Source organism: Onychomys torridus, chromosome X, assembly GCF_903995425.1.
Source record: "Onychomys torridus chromosome X, mOncTor1.1, whole genome shotgun sequence".
NCBI lineage: Eukaryota > Metazoa > Chordata > Mammalia > Rodentia > Cricetidae > Onychomys > Onychomys torridus.
In genome coordinates, this window is record NC_050466.1 from 121,139,131 (window position 1) to 121,162,365 (window position 23,235).

Below are 23,235 nucleotides of genomic sequence, written 5' to 3' on the forward strand. Positions count from 1 at the left end.
TAAATTTCAATGTCCTTGAGGTTTAGAAAATGACTTCCCTCATATTGTACAATCTGGAAATTTTAGACACCTTTGTGGCCTGATTTGACAAGTCATACATGAGCATGATCTCCATATTCTACTGACCCGCAAGGTCAGATATTAGATAATGTGGGAGGAGATTACACAAAGTGAATACAGATGTGTAATTTATTAGAGGTTACACTGAAGGCTAGCAATTACACCATTCAAAACAAGAAAGGAACTTTGGTTTGTTTGTCATGGCCCATTGTAGGTAATGTTTGCTTTCCCCTAGGGAGCGTCTCCTATGAGCCATTCTTATAGTATTCTGTGAGAATGCCTCCCAGAATCAACCTCAAATTTATTCTATGCTTTCTGGAATCCATCTTTTTGTCCTGTTGTAAATTTTGAATTTTGCCTATTTCTAGTCTTGTGCCCTTTCTATTATGCTTCAAAGAGCATAACTATCAAAACCATAGTTTTTGGTTTTTTAATTATAATTATATTTTATTTTCTGAGCCTAAAGATTTGTTCTTAAACACACACACACACAAAAATGCCCCTATCAATTTTCTTTCCTCTTCAACCTCTGTATAAAACTATGTCACAATATTTTTTGGTTCAGCAAGTATTCATTCAGAATTTGAGCTTTAAATCCTCTTAATTATGTTTGGCTGATTATTTAAAACTGAAACATTACTTCAATAATACAAAGTAGTACATAGGGAATTATGCTACCTTGTCTAATCTATGGGATCATTATCACTCTACCATAAACTCAGCTCCCCCAAAGTATGTGATTCTTTTTCATAGTTCTTTTTTTACACAAAGAATGCATGTACACACACACACACACACACACACACACACACACACACACACACACACACAAAGAAATTGAGTTATTTTGCCAGCATTTAATATATTTAAATTTTTTTTAAGGAATTTTTTATTCATTTTACATACTAACCACAGATCCCCCTTTCTTCCCTCCTCCCACACCCCCAGGCTTCCCTCCCCCAACCCACCCCCCATTCCCTCCTCCAAAAAGATAAGGCCTCCCATGGGGAGTCAGCAGAGCCTGGTATATTCATTCAGAAGAGGCAGGTCCAAGCCCCACCCCCACCCCCCACCCCCTACAAAGGTGAGCAAGGTGACCCATCACAGGTAGTGGGCTCCAAAAAGCCAGCTCATGCACCAGGGATGGATCCTGAATCTACTGCCAGGGGGCCCTTAAGCAGATCAAGCTACACTGTCTCACTTATAGCATTTAAATATTTTAAAGAAACTTGACATACTTTTGTTTATCTGATGAAAAGAAATCTGAATATATGCATGTATATTGTAAGTATGGAACAGATGAAGAATACAATCATTTGTTTTTTCATCACTCTTGGATCACATTTTCTTAAAGTGTACCTGCAGAGGGCATTTATTGATATCTACATATATATGCAGAAACATATTCTGACTTTGAACAAAAAAATCCTTGTTCTTAAAATTTGATTTTTGTAGTGTGTATGCATGGTATCATTACTGCTTCTCCCAAACAGTGCAAGGATCTGGAATTAGGAACATCTGCCCAGCTAGGTCCTTCTATCAGTCTGTAGTATAGCCCCAACAACAATGTTATGTGTTTCCTGTATCCTTTATCTCCAGACTAATGCTATCCATCCTGTTTTAGGATAAATTCCTTTTCTACATAGACAGATAATTTCTTGAATTTAAGTGCTAGAATTCTGTGGGCTTTTCCCTTTTCAAAAATATGTGTTTTCTAGCTTTGCACTGCTAACTTTAATTCATTTTTTTAAAATACTGACTGGTATTATTGGAGATTTTTAGATACTTGTAAATTTCAAATTCCCTGTGTTGTCTATATGTACTGCTCTCCCAGCCAAATCCAAATAATTAGGTCTGAAACTTTCAGAATTTAGGGAACTCACTTAAAGGGGGAACATAACAATATCAATACAGTATTACTAGACTATCCTAAAACCTTAATAGTCACTAAAGCTCACCATTTGTTAGTGGTTCACATTAACATGTTCCTTTGTGTATCTGTACCAAGCAATAGCAAATGTGTATACTGAAGTTATGAGGCTAGAGATTTGATATATATCTTCTATAACAAGAAAAGACTAAGAAGAAAAGGAAGCTTGGCAATGAATTTCAGAAATCTGGCTAGTGGTTTTGGTGTCCCTGCTTTAATTCTCTTATAAAACAATTGACTTTATTTTTAAGAGTAGCATTCCAGTTTTCAATAGCAATGAAACCATGTTCATCCAGGATCAGGTTTCCAGGGCCCCATTTTAGAAACAAGCATATCAAACCAGGCTGAGCTTAAGAGTATTCCATGACAAGCAACAGAAGCTCTGCAAACAATGGTCAGAAGGAACATTTCATGACCTTTAGCCTGACAACTAGAGTGTGGATTGTTGCTTTATCCCCAGAGGAGGAGCACGTAGGAAATATAAAAAAGCACGCATGGTAGCAAGATCGTTCAGAACTGTTAAATCTCGTCAAGTCTTTATCACAGCAGTTCCCAAAGTTTTCCTCCCTTTACTAGGACTTTCACATAGATAGGCTGCCCCATGTTAATTCGAAGATAATGGACCAGGAGTGTTTTGACTTGCATATGTATGGATCTTCTTTTCAAGAGGAGTGTTATATACCCTTGCTTTGCTCTTCCTTCCTAGGACCCTGTGCTGTACACAATAAACTTATGCTAATAGAAGGGTTATTGGGGTTTTGTTTTGTTTGTTTTTTGTTTTGGTTTTTCAAGACAGGGTTTCTCTGTGTAGCTTTGCGCCTTTCCTGGAACCTCGCTTTGGAGACCAGGCTGGCCTTGAACTCACAGAGATCCACCTGGCTCTGCCTCCTGAGTGCTGGGATTAAAGGCGTGCGCCACCACTGCCCAGCAGAAGTTTTTAAGACATTAATTCATTTTTAGAAGTGACTTCCTAGAGAAAACCTAATAGCTGACAAATGTTTCATTTACAGTAGTCACTCTTAATCCTCAGTAGCTTTCCATGGCTTCACTTAACCACAGTGAGCTATGGTTCCAAAGTATCAACTGGAAAATTCCAGAAATAACGTATTTATAAGTTTCCGATTACTTTCATTGAAGGATGTTATTATGATTGTTCTGTTCTGTCATTAGTTGTTGTTAATTTCTTGTTGTCCTTAATTTGTCAATTCAACCTTATAATAGGTATCAAGTACAGGACAAGAATAGGTATCAAATATAGGAAAAGAATAATAAGTGTGTATAAAGTTCAATAATTGCCATGAGTTCTGACACCTACTGGGGGTCTTGGAACATAGTCTCTGAAGATAAATGAGGAGGTATTGTACTTAAAAGTTTTAATAAAGAATTTTATAATATTCAAAAGTTTTAAAGTAACATTATATATCTATTGGCATATATTCATGATAGTAAACGCATAAATGAAGGGAAAGGAACAATTTAAAATCCTTTTTTTTTTTAGATCATCTTGCCTCTGCTTCTAGAGAGATCTGGAATCTCTTTAGAAATTACTTTTCATGAAATATGTCTGTACTTTTAGTATTACTGTTCAACACTACTATGATTAGCCAAGTCTATGAAGAAAATGAATATGTAGTTCCTTTTACAAAGATGGAATTTGATTTCCCATTAAAAGGCACATTGACTGATGAGAGAGGAGATGTTATCAAGACCAAAGAAGACCGAGACTCACACTGAGTCCCTGGGGGATCAAAACCATTCTTTACATCATTTTACAGTGTTCTTTTCAAGTGACTAACTAGTTAGCTGTTACTTTGCATTTAGTGTGGCACATCTGCTAAGGAGGGTTTCTCACAAACACAGCCCCCTTTCAAGCCCTCGCTGAATACAGTTCATCCCCAGCCCCAAATCTCTCTGAGAGAAATGTTAATGGATTTCAAAAATAATTTTAATTATTCTTTAAGAATTTCACACACATGTACACAGTGTATTTTTATCATGTGGACTCTCTTTCTTCAGCTCCTCCATTATCCCTTCCACCATGTCTCCCTCTAAACTGCCTACACCCTTTTCTTTATAATTCACTGAGTCAAATTAGTGCTGCCATTGTGTGTATAAGTGTAGGGCCTCCACTAGATCTTGGACAGCTTACCAGGAGCCATATCCAGGAAAAAAAATAAAAACTGGCTCACCCTCCCCCAGCAGCCAACAACTGCTAATAGCTTGTCTTCTATGGGGCTCATGAAGCCCCACCCCATCTGCAAAGGAATTTTGACTCAAAAGCCACTGCGAGTCTTCCAATGGGGGATTTTAGGGCACTGAAGGGTGCTTACGAATTTTCTGGACACACATTCAGCTTCAAATTCATGAAATTTCCCTATTAGGTACTCCCCTCCTCGTGCTCTTTGCTTCTAGGCTTCGCTTGGGCAATGCCTATGTTCCATTTCCTTTTATAAAGTCCATGATATTTCTGTTAGGAGAGCTTGAGGGCTAAATAGGGGAAGGGGAACTGGATAGCTCAGGGGCCTAGCTAGTGTCATCTGATCTCACTCACCCTTGGGCTTTCTTGACTCTGGCTCCTCTTCACACAGTCTCAAAATATGCAGCAGCCCTTCTATGGCCATTGATAAGTGGTCTCTGGAGGCGGAGTGCCTGAGTTGGAAGCCAGGATCATCTAATTACTACCTGTGAGGCTTTAAGCAAGTCAGTTCTTCTCTCGCGGCCTCAGTTTACCAAACTAAATAATGAAGGCTACAATGAATACATTAGAAAAATGTTGGCAAAAAATTTATTAGTGTGGCACATATGGTAAACATTTTAAAAGTTTTAGTTATAAAATATATCAACAACCAAAAGTTTAAAAGGGCCCAGGGTCTTAAGAAAACATAATGGGTTAGAGGAAGAAAGTGTGGAAAAATATGGGACCTAAAATGTGGGTAAAACACAATCTGACAAATTCCTGGACCTTGGACAAAGTAGGATTACTTTTATGGCAGTTGAGGTCAGGAAGGTGGGAAGGAGGGAGGGAAGGAAGAGAGGGAGGGTGGAGAAACATGTGGGAAGAGGATAGGGAAACTGCAGATTGTGGGGTGAGGGGAAGAGAAGTCCTCAAGCTGGAAAACAGGTGCTCTGTTTCAAGACTGTGGTCTGAGCTGAGCCTCCTGTTCCAGTGCTATTTGTATCTGCTGGTGCAGTAGTCAAGTTGACTTTCTCCAAGTGAGCCTCAAAAATCCCCATAATGCCACCTTAAAAGCCTAAGTGTTCACATTCATCATTGCCTTCCTTTCCCTTGAAAATTATAACAACAACAATAACAACAACAACAAAAATAAGTAAAGGTTTCTCTGTGGAGTTCTGGTTAAACATCTAGCTAGGTGCTGCTCGCCCCACCCACAGGAGTCCATCCAGACACTTTAACTAGACCTGTAGAGTCAAGAAGTTCCTGCAGCTTTCCAATATGCCACTAGAAAGCACGAAGATCGAGTCTGAATTCTCTTGCTTGGTCCCCATTTGCTTTCCTAGGCTGAAACTGTTGGCCACGGGAGCATTTCCCCACCCCCACATTCAGCAAACAACATCGGAGGTAAAAATGTCAACTTGTGAACATGTCTTCCCTTTAACAAAGAAAGATTGTCTTAGGATAATCTTCAGAGTTCCTTTGATTGTATTTCTTGATTTTCCTGGCTTTATTTTTTAAAATAGTACATACATACAAAATTGTAATTTTTTATGAACTGCAAATCTTCCCTTTTAAAGTTATGAAACGTTAATTTTCCAGCTTACACTTAGGGAAACCCAGAAGCATTTTACTGGTCATTGAGGAAATCTTAAATTGTTTTAAAGGAATAGTGTTTTGTGTGGCAGATTTGTCAAGATTTGAGTTCTTTCAAAGTGTAATTTCTGTGGACACACACACACACACACACACACACACACACACACACACACACGTAACTTGGTTTAAGAAGATTCGATTCAGAACGCCCAGGCTTGTTATTTTGGAGGAGGTGGTGGTTGACTTATTCTGTTGCCGTTAACAGAGAATCTTTAAGTAGCGAGACCCGGTTCCTTGGACAAGCTGTAGCCATTACAGAGCTCAGGGAGAGTCTGAGATAAAGGATTGTAAAGAAGTCAAACTCTAGCGTTTAAAACAGACAGAAAAAATAAACAAAGTCCAGTAACATATAAGAAGAATAATTACAAAAGTTCGGAAGCTGGGTCAGAAATGATAAACTCGAAGCCAGTAGGAGGAACTATTCGTATAAATCTTCTTAGGATAGGTAACAAAATTTGTTCATTAAAAAAAAAAGAAAGAAAGAAAGAAAGAAAGAAAGAAAGAAAGAAAGAAAGAAAGAAAGAAAGAAAGAAAGAAAGAAAGAAATAGGAAACAAATTCCTAATAGCATTGTAACTTAGTGTTCGGGTACTCAAGCACAGTAAGCTAGCTCCGGGGAATGCAAGCAGTTTCAGGACATTTTCTAAAGTGTTCTTTGTAGTGCGCAAGAGCTTAGAATGCGGTTAGTTTTATGTACTGGCTCCCTTTTCTGTAAATGCTTCAAGAGGCAACTCACTTAAGGCTAAATCAGGCTTGCCTTGTAGGAACCAAGTGTCAGCCTCCTTGCGCTTTGTGGGGAAACAGGGGCGCACAGCTCCGGAGCCCTTAAAAGTTTTGCAATGAATGAGTGAATGAATGAGACCGGACCGAAATGCTGGAGGTTGGAAAGCAAGCAGAAACTTTCTGGGCTCACTGTGAGCTCAAAGCCTGCAAACTTAGGACCCAGGACAGCCAGGGCTGCTGACTCTTGGGTCTGTGTCCCTTAACCCAAACACCTGTTCATAGGTGTGGTTTTGACTGAGCAGCGTCAGCTAGACGCCAGTTAGCCCCTGGGCTAGAGGAGATGCAGATGTCTCCAGGGGAATCTAAGGAACTTTGGTTGTCCTTTCTGTACTTCCTTGAGCTGCTGGGGGCTTTGCAGATGAAGTTGTAGCAGCCCTAGGGACTCCGTTTCTCCCTTCGCAGTTGGGGATACCCAAGTCTGATCCCCAATAGAATGGATGAATCCTTTCCTTCTGGATTTCCTTTTTTTTTTTTTTTTTTCTCTTTTCCCCAATCAAGGAAACAATTAAATTAGAGGGGACGAGAAAGAGAACCCAGACCACTAGGAAAGTTACAATGTTTCTTTGGGGGAGATGACGGTGCGGGTTGTTTGGACTGTGGCAGGGCTGTGGGGCCCAGACTGGGAGCGGCGCTGAGAGGGACCGGTTTTCCGGGGCTGGCAGCTGCCTAGCAAAAGTTTCCTGTGGAACAGTGGCCGGCGGGGGCGGGGGCGGGGGCGGGGGCGGCAGGCGCAGCCCAGAACCCGGGGGCGGGGTGCAGGCGGCTAGGGGCTGGCCCGAAGACCGTTAGAGAGCCTCGCTCAGCCCCAGGGCCCCCCTGGCTCGCCTCCCCGCTGCGCGGCTGCCCACCTGGCGACGTGACGCTCCACCAATCCCCTTCGAGCTCCTCCAGGCCCCTTCGCCTTGCACCGCCCCCCTCCTCACCCTGAAAGGCGCACCCTGACCGGACCGCCCTGCGCTCTCGCCGCGGAGCACCCTTCTGGCTACTTCGTCTCCGGACGGACGGACGCTGGAGCTCTTCTCTTGCCCTTAGCCAAACTTACTTTCCCGCCTCTCGAAAACTCTAGCTTCTCTCTCCTCCCTTCAACTCGCTCTTTTCCACTCCACTTTCCTCTCCTCTCCCACGCCACAAACCCACCTCCCCTCTCCTCTCTCCCATTCCCTCCTCCCCCCCCGGGCCCCCCCCCCCCCAAAAAAAAAAAACCCTCTTCTTCCTCCTTCACCTCAAAGACTCAGTCCCAGCGCGCCTGCTGGACTCGGTGTCTCCTGCTCCGGTTCTTCTCGAAGTCATGGCAGGACCTGGGGGTTGGAGGGACAAGGAGGTGACAGATCTGGGCCACTTACCGGTAAGTAAAGGACTCCAGGCCATCCCCCTCCTAGTGTGCTTCTTTCTGAGGCTTTGGAAGCCTGGGGAAGAAAGCCCACACCCTCCAGCAGCCTAGGCCAGGACTTCGACGGGCTGTGGCTCAGGATGGGCCAGGGAAGCTCCTATGCACAATCAGCGTCCCTGGGTCACTGGTTGAGGTGAAGGCCACAAAAAAGCAAAGGGACAGGGTGAGGTTGGGGAGAAAGAAGTGGGTCCTAAAGGGTGGGGCCCTTTCTAAATAGAGCCCGCTTTGTCTAGCAGCGTCTGGGTACTTGTAATAGGGGCTGACCACCCCCTTTGCTTCTTTTGCCAGCGGAGATCTCTACCTATGGGTGACCCCTTTAAAAAAGATAATAATAATGAGCGCTAGAAAATTGAAGCACTGGAGTCACACTGCTCTCACTTTGTAGTAGTGGTTGCTAAAACTTGATTCTCACCAGGAGAATGTTCTCGATTTGGTATTGCTGGAGCGAAAAGAACTCGACGCCGCCTGGATAAGAACTGAATTCTGTACATGCCTTTTAATTTTTAGAACAATGTATTATGTCCCTTAGATGACGAAATGTAATTCTTTGTTCGTTGTTATGATGTACAGGGTCTCCTTTTGCTCCATGTCCAGTAGAAATTGATTGGTGAGCTATTAAAGTCATCATAAACAGCAGACTTACTACTGTAACAACACCGTTTATTTCATTGGCATCTGGTTTCTGGCTGATACTGGATCCCACCCAAATCCATTTTTCAAGTTCCCTTTTTAGATTGGCATTTCACATGCACCCTCTCTTGAATGCAAAGGGCCCCTGGACTCTCCAAAGGAGAACGAAGCAGGCACTGTGCTGGAATGATCGCCAAGCATGTGTTGTTCAGGGCATCGGCCTCCGTGCCTTGAGAAAAGCTAAATATTAACCGTGCGGTTATAGGACTAGTCAAAGTCATCTTGCCTTAATTAATTTTGTGGATGTTTAGCATTTAAAGATACCTGTTGTTAATGATGGCAGATACCTGCTTCCCTAAAAATGGGACATTCCCAAGGCCTCCTTTTATAATTTTGCAGATGTGGTATGGTATGTGGTAAGGGGAGGTGATCTACTTGGGTAATATTTTAGCAAACTATTATCAGTCATTAACGTATTTCAATACAAAACTGTTGAATGGCAGCTGGTAGAATTGTTGTTGCAACTTCATAAAATAAGACCAAATAATTAAAAAAATATTAAACCATTTTTCATCCCACATGCACCTGAAATAATTTCTTTTCCAGGATGTATACATGAGATTGCTGGATTATGGAGGCTCAATTGGCGGATTGCCTTCTGAGCAGAATTTTCCTATTCAGACTAAGATTGATTTGGTCCTAAATAAGACTATAAAGTCAGTGAGTGACCTGCTCACCTCCTCAACATTCTTAGGCTCTGTGTGTGTGTGTGTGTGTGTGTGTGTGTGTGTGTGTGTGTGTGTAAGCACACATAAACAAGCTGAAATAAACTGCTTTCTAAAAATTGTTCAATTGGGGGATGGAAAAGACCTCATAGAAATGATAGTACAGGGAGTTCCAAACCCAAAGAACACTGACAACAGAAAGAAAAGGTGCTCTTACCACAAACGTTGGGGAGAGATTCCCTGGATTAACTAACCTGGTCATGGCTTTGGGACATACAGGTCTTGATGAGAGTCCATGAGAGAAGCAAAAAGGCTGAAATCTTTATATTACAATTCACTAGAACATTAGTGTTCTCAAGATTGGATTGAGGGTGGCCATGGGTACAGGAGAAAACCATGAGATTGGTTTGTAATGTTGGGGAATACGGAAAAGACAAAAACATAGGGTACAAATGATATTTTCCTTCATTTTACTTCATGGAAGGTTCAATTTAGGAAAATTCTTATATTTCAGATTTTTATTTTAGAGTAATTTTCTGTACCATCTGAACAAATCATGGGTAATTCTCCCCTCTCCCTAGATCCAAATTCCAAGAACAGAAATATAGCTGTTCAATATTTTCTTTATATCAAATGTTTAGAGATTTAAAGTCATTGTTTCTTCAGTCACCGAGGTATAGTTCTTTGTTTTGTTTTACATTTAGCCTATATCCTGAAGACTTTGAAGTAAATGAAGAGATGAATTAATAAGTTAGATAGACATTTGCATTTTGATGCAGAGAGACACGATCAAGCAAAGAAAACGACATAGGACACTGTCTCTTGCAATAGTTATTTTCAATAGGACACATATGAAGGACAGAATATTGGCATATGGCCCTGCTAAGTGTAACAGTTTGGAAACAGCTAGATAATGAGGAGATATTCAAACCTTGAAGTGTCAAATTTATCAAAAAGAATCTTGGAGGCCTGGATATGAACTGGCTGAGCTGTAGAGTGCATGTCTAGCATGCACAGGTCCTGGATCCAGTTCCCATATTACACAGGCACACATAAATGTACATACAACTCTTTCAGAGTATAGAAGTACAATTAAATATAGGTTTTGGATTTATATATTACGTACTCTTTGTAATTGATCAATTAAATGAACATAAACCAGAAACCTTGGAGAGTACAAGCTTGGGCAAGAGTACAAATTGGAATTTAAAGAAAGGGATAGGATTTGAGTCATGGAAGCAGAAGGACCATGACTTTGGGGCTAGTGCAGGCTACATAGTGAGTTCCAGCATAGCCTGAGCTTCCAAAAAGACCCTCTCCATAGCACAAAACAACAAAAAAGTGATGTAAATTACTCGCTATTTTTAATTAGATAATATTTTATGCTTAAAACATTAAGCAATAGTGAAAGTAGAGGAGAAAAATTACATAATTTTCACAATTGTAAATGTTATTTTCATGTAATTATAAAGCCTTTTTTTAGGGCCTTAGACACATAAAGTAAGAAAGCCATTAAACATCAAGGAATAGGTCAATTTAATCATATTTACTCTTTGTTTTTAAGATAGGGTTTCATGTAGCCCTGGCTGGCTTCCAACTATTTATATAGCTGACACTGGCCTTGAGCTCCTGGTTTTTCTGCCTTTCTTTTCTAAGTGCTGATAGTAAAGATGGGTCACCACTTAATCATACTTTTTAAAGACCTGCTCTAACTTTCCCCAATTTTTAACTGAATATATACTTCCTATAGGAGAAGAAACGTACAGAGGTTTGTGGTTTATGCTTCCTTTCTTTGTAAAGAGAGTTACAATGTTGCATGTGTTTAAAATTATTATTGTATATTACATTTTTATTAATTTATAATTTATTATATATGTATGTATAATTAGTAAGCCTGCATAACTCAATCTTCTTCATCTCCAAATCTAGCTAGTCTTTCACTACGATTGTCCCCCAAGCCTTCTCTGCCCAGTATGGTAATGACATTCCTTGTAGCTTTGGCCTTGGTATTTGACACTCCCCTGTGTACTCCTAATCTATATTGGGGTCAGGATTAGACAGGCTTTGAGGACAGTAGTGGCAGAGGTGATCTGAAATAGTACATGATCCAAACACTATATTTGAAATACATTAGGCTTATATTTAAATATAACTTCCAGTTTCCCCAGTCTTCACTAAGAAGGCAAAATGGAGTTCCACATTCAGTCATGAGAAGCTTCCCACTTTACCAAGTCCCTTAGCTGCTTTGTGGAAGCCATTTTGCCTTCAAGGGCTCAAGGTTTGACATATCCAGCATACCATCCATTTTACGTAGAATACTGCCTCAGCATGATGTTGCAATTCAGCCTGTTTTCTGAGCCACGTTCTCTGTCTCTAGGACAGTGTTTTTTTCCATAGGTTCGTGCACAGAGGCAGAGTACGTGAGTTGATAATCATCTAGGTATCTCAAAAGAATGGCCCAAGGGAATTCTGATTTCGTCATTTCAGACTAGCCCTAAGGATTCTTTGTTTTTAAAGAGGATTTCTAAATGAGTCTCATGGAAAGAATATTTATGAAGTAGTGATCTATAAAGACTCTGATTCTGCTGTGAAGCTCATCCCTGCCGCTGTCTCTGAGTTTCACTCTAGAACCAACATTTTAGGGACTCTAGCCACAAGTTCTTTCCATGACTCAAGAAAATCCTCTGCCGTCACTCTGTATACTGAAGCCTTTATCCCACTCCCCTTGCTGTGTAACCGGTGGAACATGTTCCCTAACCTTTACGTGAATGTAAGTACATTTGAAACTTCTTGCTGCCTGTGTTGACCATGTGCTGCTTTTCTCTCCTCCTTTGCACAGGCGCATTCAGCTTTATTGATCAGGCTAGGACTGTGTCTTCCTTGACCAGGAAACACTGCCTTCTAGTGGTTCTTTTGCTACCTTTTTCTGTACCCTTAAGAAAATTAGCCACTGGGGTGCTCAGCCTTTCCTTCTCCTCCTGCCCTCAGAAGAAACAACTCTTAAGCTCCAGCTTTCAAGGGCAACTCAGTTAGGGATTTTAATTTGCTAGAGGTAATTTGGATATAGAAATATGTAAAAAAATATATATTTTTTTAAATTGCCTAATCATTTCTGGCTTAGAAATAAATTGACTTTTAAAAAAATCTCACTGAGAGAAGATCTAGAAATTCGGGTTTCTTATTTTATAGTCCCAAATAAACGTGGGCTGACTAAAATGGAAAATGAGATATCAAGATTGTGTATTAATTTATAAATCAGCACAGGTCTTCTCTCTTTCTATCTGAATTTAGTAAGCATTTAGATGTAAATCAGAGATGAGACAGATTAACAACATCACACAAAGTGAATGAAAGCAATAGCCTTAAAACATAAGAAGACTAAGTTTGACATGCTTTTAAAACTTGAAATTTAAAAATGTTTTATTTTATTTAAGGTGAGCAGTAGGGTAATTAAGATGGTGTCATTATTTGTGACTAGAGAACCAAAAGATTTCTGACAACATTAACGAGGCTAAAATAAGGTTTCTGTGATTTGCACAGTACAGTTCCTCATTTTCTCTTTTGAGTACTTGAGACACTTGGCTTAAAATCTCACTATAAGATTATTGTTGAAGGGCAGAAAGAGGATAAGATAAATTTCTGACTTTTTCTGAAGATTCAGAGATACCAGCTGTATCAACAGATGATATGAGAGTTCTCTAACATCGTATCTTTATTACGTTAAGCACAAACATACTTATAAAAATAATAGCTTACCAATAAGAGTTAGCTAATTTGTTTAATTGTTTTAAGAAGTAACCTGGCCCTGCAAGATGGCTCAGCAGGTAAGGTGCCTGCCCCAAAGAAAGTCTGAAGACTGGAGTTTAATCTCCAGAACCCACAAGGTGAAAGAACAGACTCCCACAAGGTGTCCTGTGACCTCCACATGTGCATTTATGGCATGCGTGAACATGCCCAAACACAGTACAGAATGAATAAATAAATACATAAATAAATAAATGCATTTTAAAAAAAGATCAGTTGTTGTTTATCTTAAATTGCTAATGGTGTAAATAAACTTCTCTCTCTCTCTTTTTTTTTTTTTTTTTTTTTTTTTTTGGTATGTGGAGCTGAGGATCGAACCCAGGGCCTTGTGCTTGCTAGGCAAGCACTCTACCACTGAGCTAAATCCCCAACCCAAGAGATTTATTTATTTATTATGTATACATAAGAGGGTACCAGATCTCATTACAGATGGTTGTGAGCCACCATGTAGGAACTGAACTCAGGACCTCTGGAAGAGCAGTCAGTGCTCTTAACCTCTGAGCCATCTCTCCAGCACTAAACTTCTCAATGATATCTTTGAAAGAAATGTGCTAAAGCAATAGTCCCTAAAACCTGGTTCTTAGTAACTCCTTTGTTGCTTACCTCTTCTCCATACATCTCCAAGAGAGTCATAGCAAAAGTTATATACTAGATGTTAAATATGCTTTGCTTATCAAATAGTAAAAGCTGTCATTTAAACATTTTTTTTAACTTTCAGTAGGTGGATGTGCCTTGATCTATTTGCTTCTAATCATGACTTTATTGTGTTATTAATTTTAATGAGTGTTTTAAGAAAGTATGATTCTGGGTTGCTGCCTTGACAATGTTTTTTCAGTCCTGTGGAGACATTTGGATTTTAGGATGAAAGAATCTGATATTTTTCCTATAAAATATTAGAACTCAGACAACATTGAACATAATGCCTTCATTTCCCATGTGTGCTAAAGGAACCTGAGAGAATAAAGAAGTTCCCCAGAGTTATATACTTAATAAAAACAGCTCTGAAGCTAAAACCCAATTCTCCTGACTCTCCATGCATTTGGATATTTGTTGACTAAGATGAATTTGGAGCTGTCATTTGCCTATGGCAATTTTGCTAGATCACATAAATATCACACTCAAGAAGTCTATGACTTTCTTCATGTATGTTCCTTTTACTAAGGAGTTTTCCATTTATTCTTTTTATCTTGCATTTTAGACAGTGACAAAATAATTTTATAACATCATTAAATATTTATGTTCTATATACTTTCTGGATTTCCAAGTATTTATTAATTTCTCTACCATTCTTATATAAGTTGACATCTACTCATGGTTCATACAAAATTTTCTAAAATCTCTGGTGTTGATTAAAAAACAAGTAAAATGTGTGGAACCATGTTTTTGGTAAACAGAAAAATAGTACTCACATTACAAAGTAAGGGCATAATCCTTAAGGATGCATATGGAAGATTCAGAACTGTATCTATATATACATTTTCTTAGATATGAAGAGTCAGGAGAATATTGATCAATTTGTGCCATGAAAAGACATTCAGTTGATATAAAGGTGAATGTAAGAAGCAAAACCAACACTAGCTGCTCTTTTTAGTTCAAAACTACTAATGCCTTAGTTTTTGCTTTGTTATGCGTATATAGAGATAGTAGTTATAAGGGTTATAAATGAGTTCATTAGACTTTGCATACAATAGCTACCTCTCATTCATGAATGCTAAACTTTTAAATCTATCTAGTCAGAACTCAAAAATAGGTAATGAGTGAATACTTCTTCAGCAAGTGTGTGAACTTATTTCTATCTTACTTACCTATCTAGTTTACTCAGAATTACTTGTATATATTTTACAGTATGGTTGCATGAGTTCTTAGTGTTTTTTTGTTTTGTTTTGTTTTGTTTTTTATAGATGACTATAGTCAATCTAAGGACATTGTTTCCTATTCTTTTGGGAAGTGGGGTCATGAAAGAACATGTTTCATGAGTGCCTTTTATTTTGTAAATTCCTAAGGAACAATGCAGATTGGAATGGTTTTCAAGAAAACTGACCAATTTTGTTCTACTTTTTGTAGGACCCAACTGGAATATTCTCACTAGATAAAACCATTGGTCTTGGTACTTATGGGAGAATCTATTTGGTAAGTGGAACTAGGTTATTTATTCATGCTTAATTTTTAATAACAACAGTAATTGTGAGTCAAACCCCAACAATGCAAATAAAATACTGCTAAAATATAGTGCATAAATATGAGAGGTGAAACAAGTTAAATATATCATTGAGATTTTAAAATTTATTGTTTATTAATGCAAAATTGGATTAGAAAAACTATGCTGAACCAAGGAACATAAGACGTAAAATTAATAAACTGAAATTCTTTGATTGAAAGGGGGAAATCAAATAGAATGTACCAAAATAATTATATCACTTGTTTTGTAACATATATCAATGGCTTTTAGTTATCTATATTCAACTTTAAATTGAATGTTTTATTGATAGGCAAAGTTCATATTAGTGCACATGAGTCTGCAAATGTGTAGATAGAGTTTGCTAAAGAATTTCTCAAGAAAAGGTACAATTATTTAATAATTATATATTATACACTGAGTGTTCCCCTAAGAATGATAATCTCTTGAGACGAAGTAATAAGTAAAACAAGTGTAGTTCCTACTCTTCTGAGGCTTACAATATTGAAACATATTAAGTGTGCATATGTAGGGAGGCTTGTTTAAAACACCCACGTATGATATGTAAGTAAACACACAGCTATATAATTTTAATTGTCATGTATTAACTGTTAGGAAGTTTATAGCAATATGAATGTATAAAACATGGAAGTTCATTTAGATTGGAGGATCAATATTGACCTACTTCCTGAAAAGTTAAAAACTGATATCAGGAGGATAAAAATGACGTGTTGTTGAGGTGGAATGTTGACACATTCCAGGGGGTAGGACAGTATTAAGGGCTTGCGAGTAGCTCTGTAACTTTAGTCAAGCCTGCTTCTTGTACTCTAAATTATGGTAAACTTCGATTGTCTCTGTCCAGTAATGTTATAAAATATAAGGTTCTTCACAGGGAAGCATTCCTTTTTCCAAGGCCTTTCTCTGGAAACCAATATTACTGTCCCTAGGCTAACTTACTGCCTACTGAATTCAGGTCATATTTAAATGGATTGTGTAGCAATGACCTGATATAGACCTAAAGTAAACATCTTCTTTCCCATCAAGACAAGGGTACCCTCTATAAAGACATGTCTGGAGCAGCATCTTCCCAGTGAGACTTCTTCTCTAATTTATCTGCCCACATTGGAGTGAGAGATGCTTTTTAAAAAAATTTCACCAAAGCACATTCCACATAGTAGCAAGACCAATGTAGGCAGGCCCTAAGTATAGAAAGAAGCTTGGCAAGTACAGGGAACTGAGAGAGTGACAATAAAAAGGAAAAAAGTTTCCTTTTCTTTAAATAGTTTTGATCTTACACATAAACTGAACTGATTATCTACAGACAGTAATAATGGCACAGAGCCAAGTATATTGCTTATGCTGTGTTTCATTTCAAGCTTGATAACATTCTCAGTTTTACCTTCTGATACAGTGATAAAACACCAAATACATAGGTAGTAAAATATCTTTTTATGACAGACACATTTATAATATGCATATTATATAAACATTTCAATTCCTGAGGTTGGTTTATTTATGTATATATATATATATGTATATATATATATATGTGTGTGTCTGTGTGTGTGTATGTGTGTGTGTGTGTATGTTTGTAATTCTTCTAAGAAGTATAGAGCCTTCTGCATCACCAAATGTTGGAAATAAGGTAAGAATTAAACATTCATCAGAGCTGTCATGTCCTCACCAGAAGAGCCATCAAAAAGGTAAAAAGGTTATACATGAAATTTTCATTTTATTTTTTTAAAAACACTGTGTCTAGTATATAATTAATAAAATTCACTCATGAGTTAAACAAATATTTATAATCATATAGCTATTACCACAATGAACATTTAAGTATAGCTTTTATGTTAATGTAAGCCAAAGAATACCTTTACACTTAATTGTGTGGTATACAAGATGATGTGCAATGATTATGATTATTATGAATTTTGTTTTTACTTATAATAAAAACCTATAATTGTGTTATAAGTTTATTTATATTGAATATACTCGCTGTTTCCATACTTATTGGGATTTTTTGGGGGGACATGGGTGGTCAACTTCTTAGACAAAATACAAATAATGTCTTTATATCAACATTTTGTTTAACCAATTTTATATCTGGTATGAAGAGCTTAAGACTGAAGACCTGAATGTTCTTTATACTTTGAGGTTTCTACTAATGAAATACATGACTTCTTTACTTCTGGAAGATATTTACAGACATAGGAGCTCGACTGACATTTTCTTTCAGCAATATAAACATGTCAGTCCATTTCCATCTGGTTTCTATAGTTTCTGAAGTGTGTGTGTGTGTGTGTGTGTGTGTGTGTGTCCGTCCATGTCTGTGTGATTCAGAGATGTCCTCTCTCATTTTCTTGCCCCATCCTTCATTTTGTCTTTGCCATAAATCTGTAATTTCTAATTTCATCTTGTATCCCACTTTCCAAGACTTTGGCAAATTCATGCTTGGCGTTTAGTAATTGACTTTAAAAATACAAGATTTCTTCATGTCTGCTTGTATGTATTTCTATTACCCCTGCAGCCATAGGTGAACCCATACCTCTCTTCAGACTTAAGGCTTGTTAATTGCTTTGAAATTTCTCTCTAGATTCAAAAAGTATGATTTTGTAGATTGATTTTTTTCTTGATGTTAGCTTAGGAATGGTTCTCTCTGGATTTCATATCCTCATCCAAAGTGAGAAGTCTATCTAAATTTCTTTTAAATGAATGCTCATGATGTTGTATGGTAGAACACATCAACTTCTAAGAATTTTATAAGAACTATTTAGATCCAGAGGTTAAAAAAAATACTTTGCACTCTCAGATTTTCTGTCAGAACCCAGTTTCAGGATGTTGATGATTAAATCTATTTACAACATAAAGATTTCTTTCTGTCACTCACACATAACTTTACTATTTTTCATTGTATCTCAAATTAATTTCTTTCTGTAAAAAGATACATTAATATTACCCTCATAGAAAACGAGGAGTAAGTAGTCATCAGTTTTAAAGTGATTATCCTCTTTACACTAATAGTTCTACTTTTAGAAGTTTTTAATAAAATACTCCAAATTAGAAGACTAAAGACACTCCCTGCAGCTGAAAGTTGGCACACTGTGGGGAGGACAGCTCCTTTGAGCCAGGCAGATGTGATTAATTCAACGCTTAGAGCTATGACAGGGAATCGGTCATTTAACCTCGAATAACACATTTCCTTTTGTTTATGAGACAGAGTTCATCCTACTTACCTTGCAAACTTGAGTGAAACAGTATTTAGAGAATGTTTGACACATGGCTGATTTCTGTTAAGATGGCTATTACTGCCATTATTGTTGCTATTATTTTCACAAAGAAAAATTCAGTGACACTGTAAACAATACAAAAATTAATTATACTTGGTATTTCACTGTTCTGTAAAACAGTATTTAGTAAAATGACAGAAGAATGCTTAGTGAGCTAAGTAACATAGTCATTATTACACTTCTATCTTAAATATAGTTATGCTTAAATATGCAGATGAAAAATATTGAATAATACTGTTATATTAGTAAGATACTGGATAATTTTTCTAGTCCATATTTTTGATTGATTGTCTTTTCTGTCTGTAATGTTACATGGTTGAGATAAAAAAAAACATGTGTCTATTTTACATAGATATATACATCTATTATATATTAGACATTACCAGCTATTAAACAACTAATCTACACAACACAATGGAGATATGATACCATTCACAGTTAATGTGAGAGTGACTCACAGAGTCCTTTGCCTTTTCAGTACTGCCAACCACATCCCCTGCTGTTGTTTGTTTTGGTTAAAGTCTCTCCAATGTCTTCCAGCTTGTTTCCAAGGCCTCCTTCTCTGGCAGCTTTCCAGCTGTCTGCTGAGGTCTGTGCACATAGAAATGAAGACTAAGTTTCACTCAACTCTACCTAGTAACTCTTTTTCCCTTCCTTCTTCTCATTAGACACCTATCTTCCCACCCTATCCCTCTTCCTGCCAATACAAGCTTCACTAGAAATTGTGGGTTTCCTTTTCCTTTATCATTTTAGGAGAGAGAGAAAAGTATTGACTTTCCCCTTTTCCCCAAGTGGGGTTAGAAATGGTATTTTCTCTCTACCTTTAACTACTAGTCTCAGAGCTTTTGATTAGTAATTTCAATTGGAAGAATATTTGATATTTGGCAATGGAAGGATATAGCCGCAAAAAGAAAATAGGTTATGGCCTGGTAAGATGGCTTAGTGGGTAAAGATGCTTGCAGTGTAAGCCTGATGACCTGAGTTCAGTCCTCAGAGCCCTTAAGAAGGTTGGAGAGAATCTAGTCTACAAAGGTGTTCTCCAATCTTCATATGTACCCTATGGCACATAAATGATGCCCCCCACCCCTCCAGAGAAGGTAAAAATAGGTTGCAACTCATTCTTCAGTGAGGCAGGATAAAACTCAAATTTCTCAAGGAGCAATGTACATGGAGGTGCCACAGTAATTTTATGAAATATTAAGCAAGACACCAAGACCCTTTAGGGAAGAAGGGTGGAAACTGGCAACCTGACCATCTTAACTTACACTAAGCATGTCACTTGAATTTTCTGCATATTTATTCAAAATTAACATAAATGTTCTAGACATAATAATTGCCAGAATTTCATGTGGCACTTCACATAGTGCCTGAGACCATATATAATGTAAGCAAGTCTGACCATCATCAATATAATAACAATAATCTTGTGGTCCCTTTACCTTCTTACACACTAGAAGTTGATTATTGGCTAGTGGCAGTTCGTTGGAGTAGCTCCATGTTTTAGTCCACCAAAGAAAATATTCTTCAGCCTATTTTTCTGTTTCCTCCTCTATTTCACTACGTGATAGGCTTGATAATGAACTGAGTAATTATTATCCACTGCACAGGTAAAAGTTGGCAGTAGGAATATAAAAAATGCAAAGATGCATCGGTATATAATATTAGTGAAACAGTCAACAGAACTTTCAGAATGAATAAAATGACCTTGACCTTCATGAGATCTCAACTGAACTGCAAACATCTGAATCTTGCTCCTACATTACCATTTAGATGCGAAGAAGACAATAAAAGGAGCTAAATGATTCAAGATAACCATTTCAAGCAAAGGAAAATTCATCTGAAATATAGTAAAAATTTATATGATAATTCTGAAACTGAGGCTTACCTTGCATGTTGATCCTCAGAAGACCTTAGTGGGGAATTCTGCAACTTGGTAGTCAGAAGGTTAATGCAGGTAAATAATAGTGTGACATTATAGTCATGAACAAATTCCTGACTTGTTTTTGCTCTGAAAATGTACCACTAATTATGGACATCTTGTTTAAAAACACTGTCCAATGCATGGCTCTTAAATTTTAATTTTTTTGTACATATTGCTGGACTCATTGCTTCTATTTGCCAACCTTGCCAAACAGGTGAGATTGAGCTTTATTAGTTACATTTTCTGCATTTGAATTTGGAGCAATGAATGGGAAAAGAGAGGAAAGAAATGTCTTCAAAGTTGATGACATACAATTTATGATATTTAAAATTAATTTCCAGAAATATGATGCTGACATTTGAGTTGCCTAGCCACTAGGTCTATTGGATGAGAGAGTGAATATTTTTCCTTTTAGGCTGAAATTATACTGTTTATTTGCCTACCAAATGTCTAGCACTGTGAATGCTTTCTTTTTAGGTAGGAAAGTTTCCTCACATCCTTGCCATTTTGCAAATATAGCTCAATTAAGTCAGCCAACAAATATGACTTGAGTGCCCACAGAGAACACAACACTGGGTATTTTATCATACATTGCAAGCCTCTGTAGCAGGAGCTGAAGCTGAAGTTGAATTGAAGCCATAGGCCTACCAAGCTATTGTGTCTTCTTAATACAATATCCCAATTCCAGAGCAGTACCTTGGTTCCACCTCCTTTCTGTGATTTTGCCCCTTTTTGATAATATGCCTCAGATGTAAGGATTGGTCTTTCTCAAGTAACATCAGAATGATCTAGCATAAGAAATGTTAAATGTCTCTATTACAAAAAAAGCATTGTTTTGAATGTTTAAAACATTCATGACAGAAATTTCCAAAATGTTATTGAATACATACTATTTCTCGTATACTGTATTGAGTAGAATGTGATAAGATAATCAGAAACCTATTGGCAGACATTTTTCTTGGTTTACTTAACTTAGACCTCACATTCAACGAAGGAATAATTATAAGAGGAATAAAAAAAGAGAGATGAAGCCAGGCGGTGGTGGTGCATGCACTCGGGAGGCAGAGGCAGGCAGATCTTTGTGAGTTCGAGGCCAGCCTGGTCTACAGAGAGAGATTCAGGAAAGATGCAAAGCTGCACAGAGAAACCCTTTTTCGAAAAACCAGAGAGAGAGAGAGAGAGAGAGAGAGAGAGAGAGAGAGATGAATTAGAGTGGGCAAACGAGAGGATAAAATAGGAATACTATTTATTATTTTTTACTGGCTGTAGAAAGCATAATGAAGCTTTTGGTCAGTGAGATTCCAAGAAGAGTTTTTTATCTTCAATAAGAGAACAGAGATTGAATATTTGTAGTGTGATGGTGAAAAGGGACATCATATGCCAAATAAATTGAGACTCAGGAACAAGTTAATGGAAAGTACTAAGTCTTAAAGGCCTTGGAGAAAAGGATGTGTTTCCCTCTTGGCAATGGCATCTCTCAAACTGTGGAAAAGGATCTAGGCCTCTGAATTTTAGGTTTGCCTTGTTTTCCTGTTTTATCAAAACTTCTGTATCTCAATCTTGAAGAAAGAAGAAGCTGTTAGTATTACAGAACAAGTCATGTAAGCATTTCTGCTTCTAAGATATCATTAATGTACTCAATATAATATATGGAAGAGCAAGTTTTAAGCATATTTATAAATTACACTCATATTCACAGATCAAATCCCGTAACTTTCGTTTTGTTTTAGCCGTTAGTATTTTCCTACTAGGTCACCATCACATCTTATTAAATAGATGAAAATTTTTAGGATAACACTTGCATTATTTCAATAATGCAATGAAATAAGAATGAGTCCCAGTTGGTTTTCAGGCTTCTCAAAAGTCTATCATACTTGTGTACCTATGTCTTAGGTACTGTTGTGAGTGGTGCTAAATCTGCCCTTAGAAATTGTCATTGTGACTCTCTGAGGGGTATAAAAAAGTGGAAGCTCTTAGAAATTTATTTTGCTCAGTTACTGCAGTGATAAAAACTTACAAAGAAGCCTATCATCAAAATTAAATGAAAATATAAAGGACAACCAAAATATACAAACAGATCTTTATGCTACAGTTTTATTTTCCACTGCTTATCTATACCTATGTTATAATAAATTGCTCCTCTACCAAAGCATGAGAAAGGAGGGGAAAATGGGATATTAATTGTTGTGCTATTTAAATTAGAGACATAATGGCATCATGGTGGTGGTTTATGTGTCATTTGTATTACAAAATAAGAAAGCATCTATAAGTTTGTCTTTTTTTAGGCAGAGCCCCTTTATGAATGGGAAAAGAAGGTTGGATTGTTCAGAGTCCCCCGAGGGAGAAAAGACTGATTATATTCTAAGCACTGCCAATGGCATTTTGTATAAATCATTAACTCTGAAGAGCAAAAACCAGAAAAAAAGCACCACCTTGATCAAAAAGCACAGGTCTTAGAATACTCAGAGAAGGGCAGCTTTTCTTGACTTTGAGAAAAATACTATAATATGATTTAAATACCCACTTTTAGAGACTGTGACCTGAAGGTAGAAACAGCACATTTATCCTTAGTTCTCACATTGCCCCTTACTTTTCATTATTACCTTTAAATCTCATAAGAGTACTGTGAAATGAGTACCTTGTCTATTCACACATTAGGAAACATAAGATGGAAGAGATTATGAACTGACAAAAGTAG

At 37.6% G+C, this 23,235-nt stretch overlaps 1 protein-coding gene across 1 annotated transcript in view; it reads left to right on the forward strand.

Annotated features, from left to right (window-relative positions):
• The first annotated feature begins 7,892 nt into the window (after window positions 1–7,892).
• Window positions 7,893–23,235, forward strand: part of Nrk (Nik related kinase) — a 100,172-nt gene continuing 84,829 nt past the window's right edge. Inside the window, exons 1-2 of the mRNA XM_036175669.1 lie at window positions 7,893–7,949; window positions 15,218–15,283. Coding sequence (XP_036031562.1) covers window positions 7,893–7,949; window positions 15,218–15,283 — 123 coding nt within the window. The remainder of the gene's footprint in view (window positions 7,950–15,217; window positions 15,284–23,235) is intronic.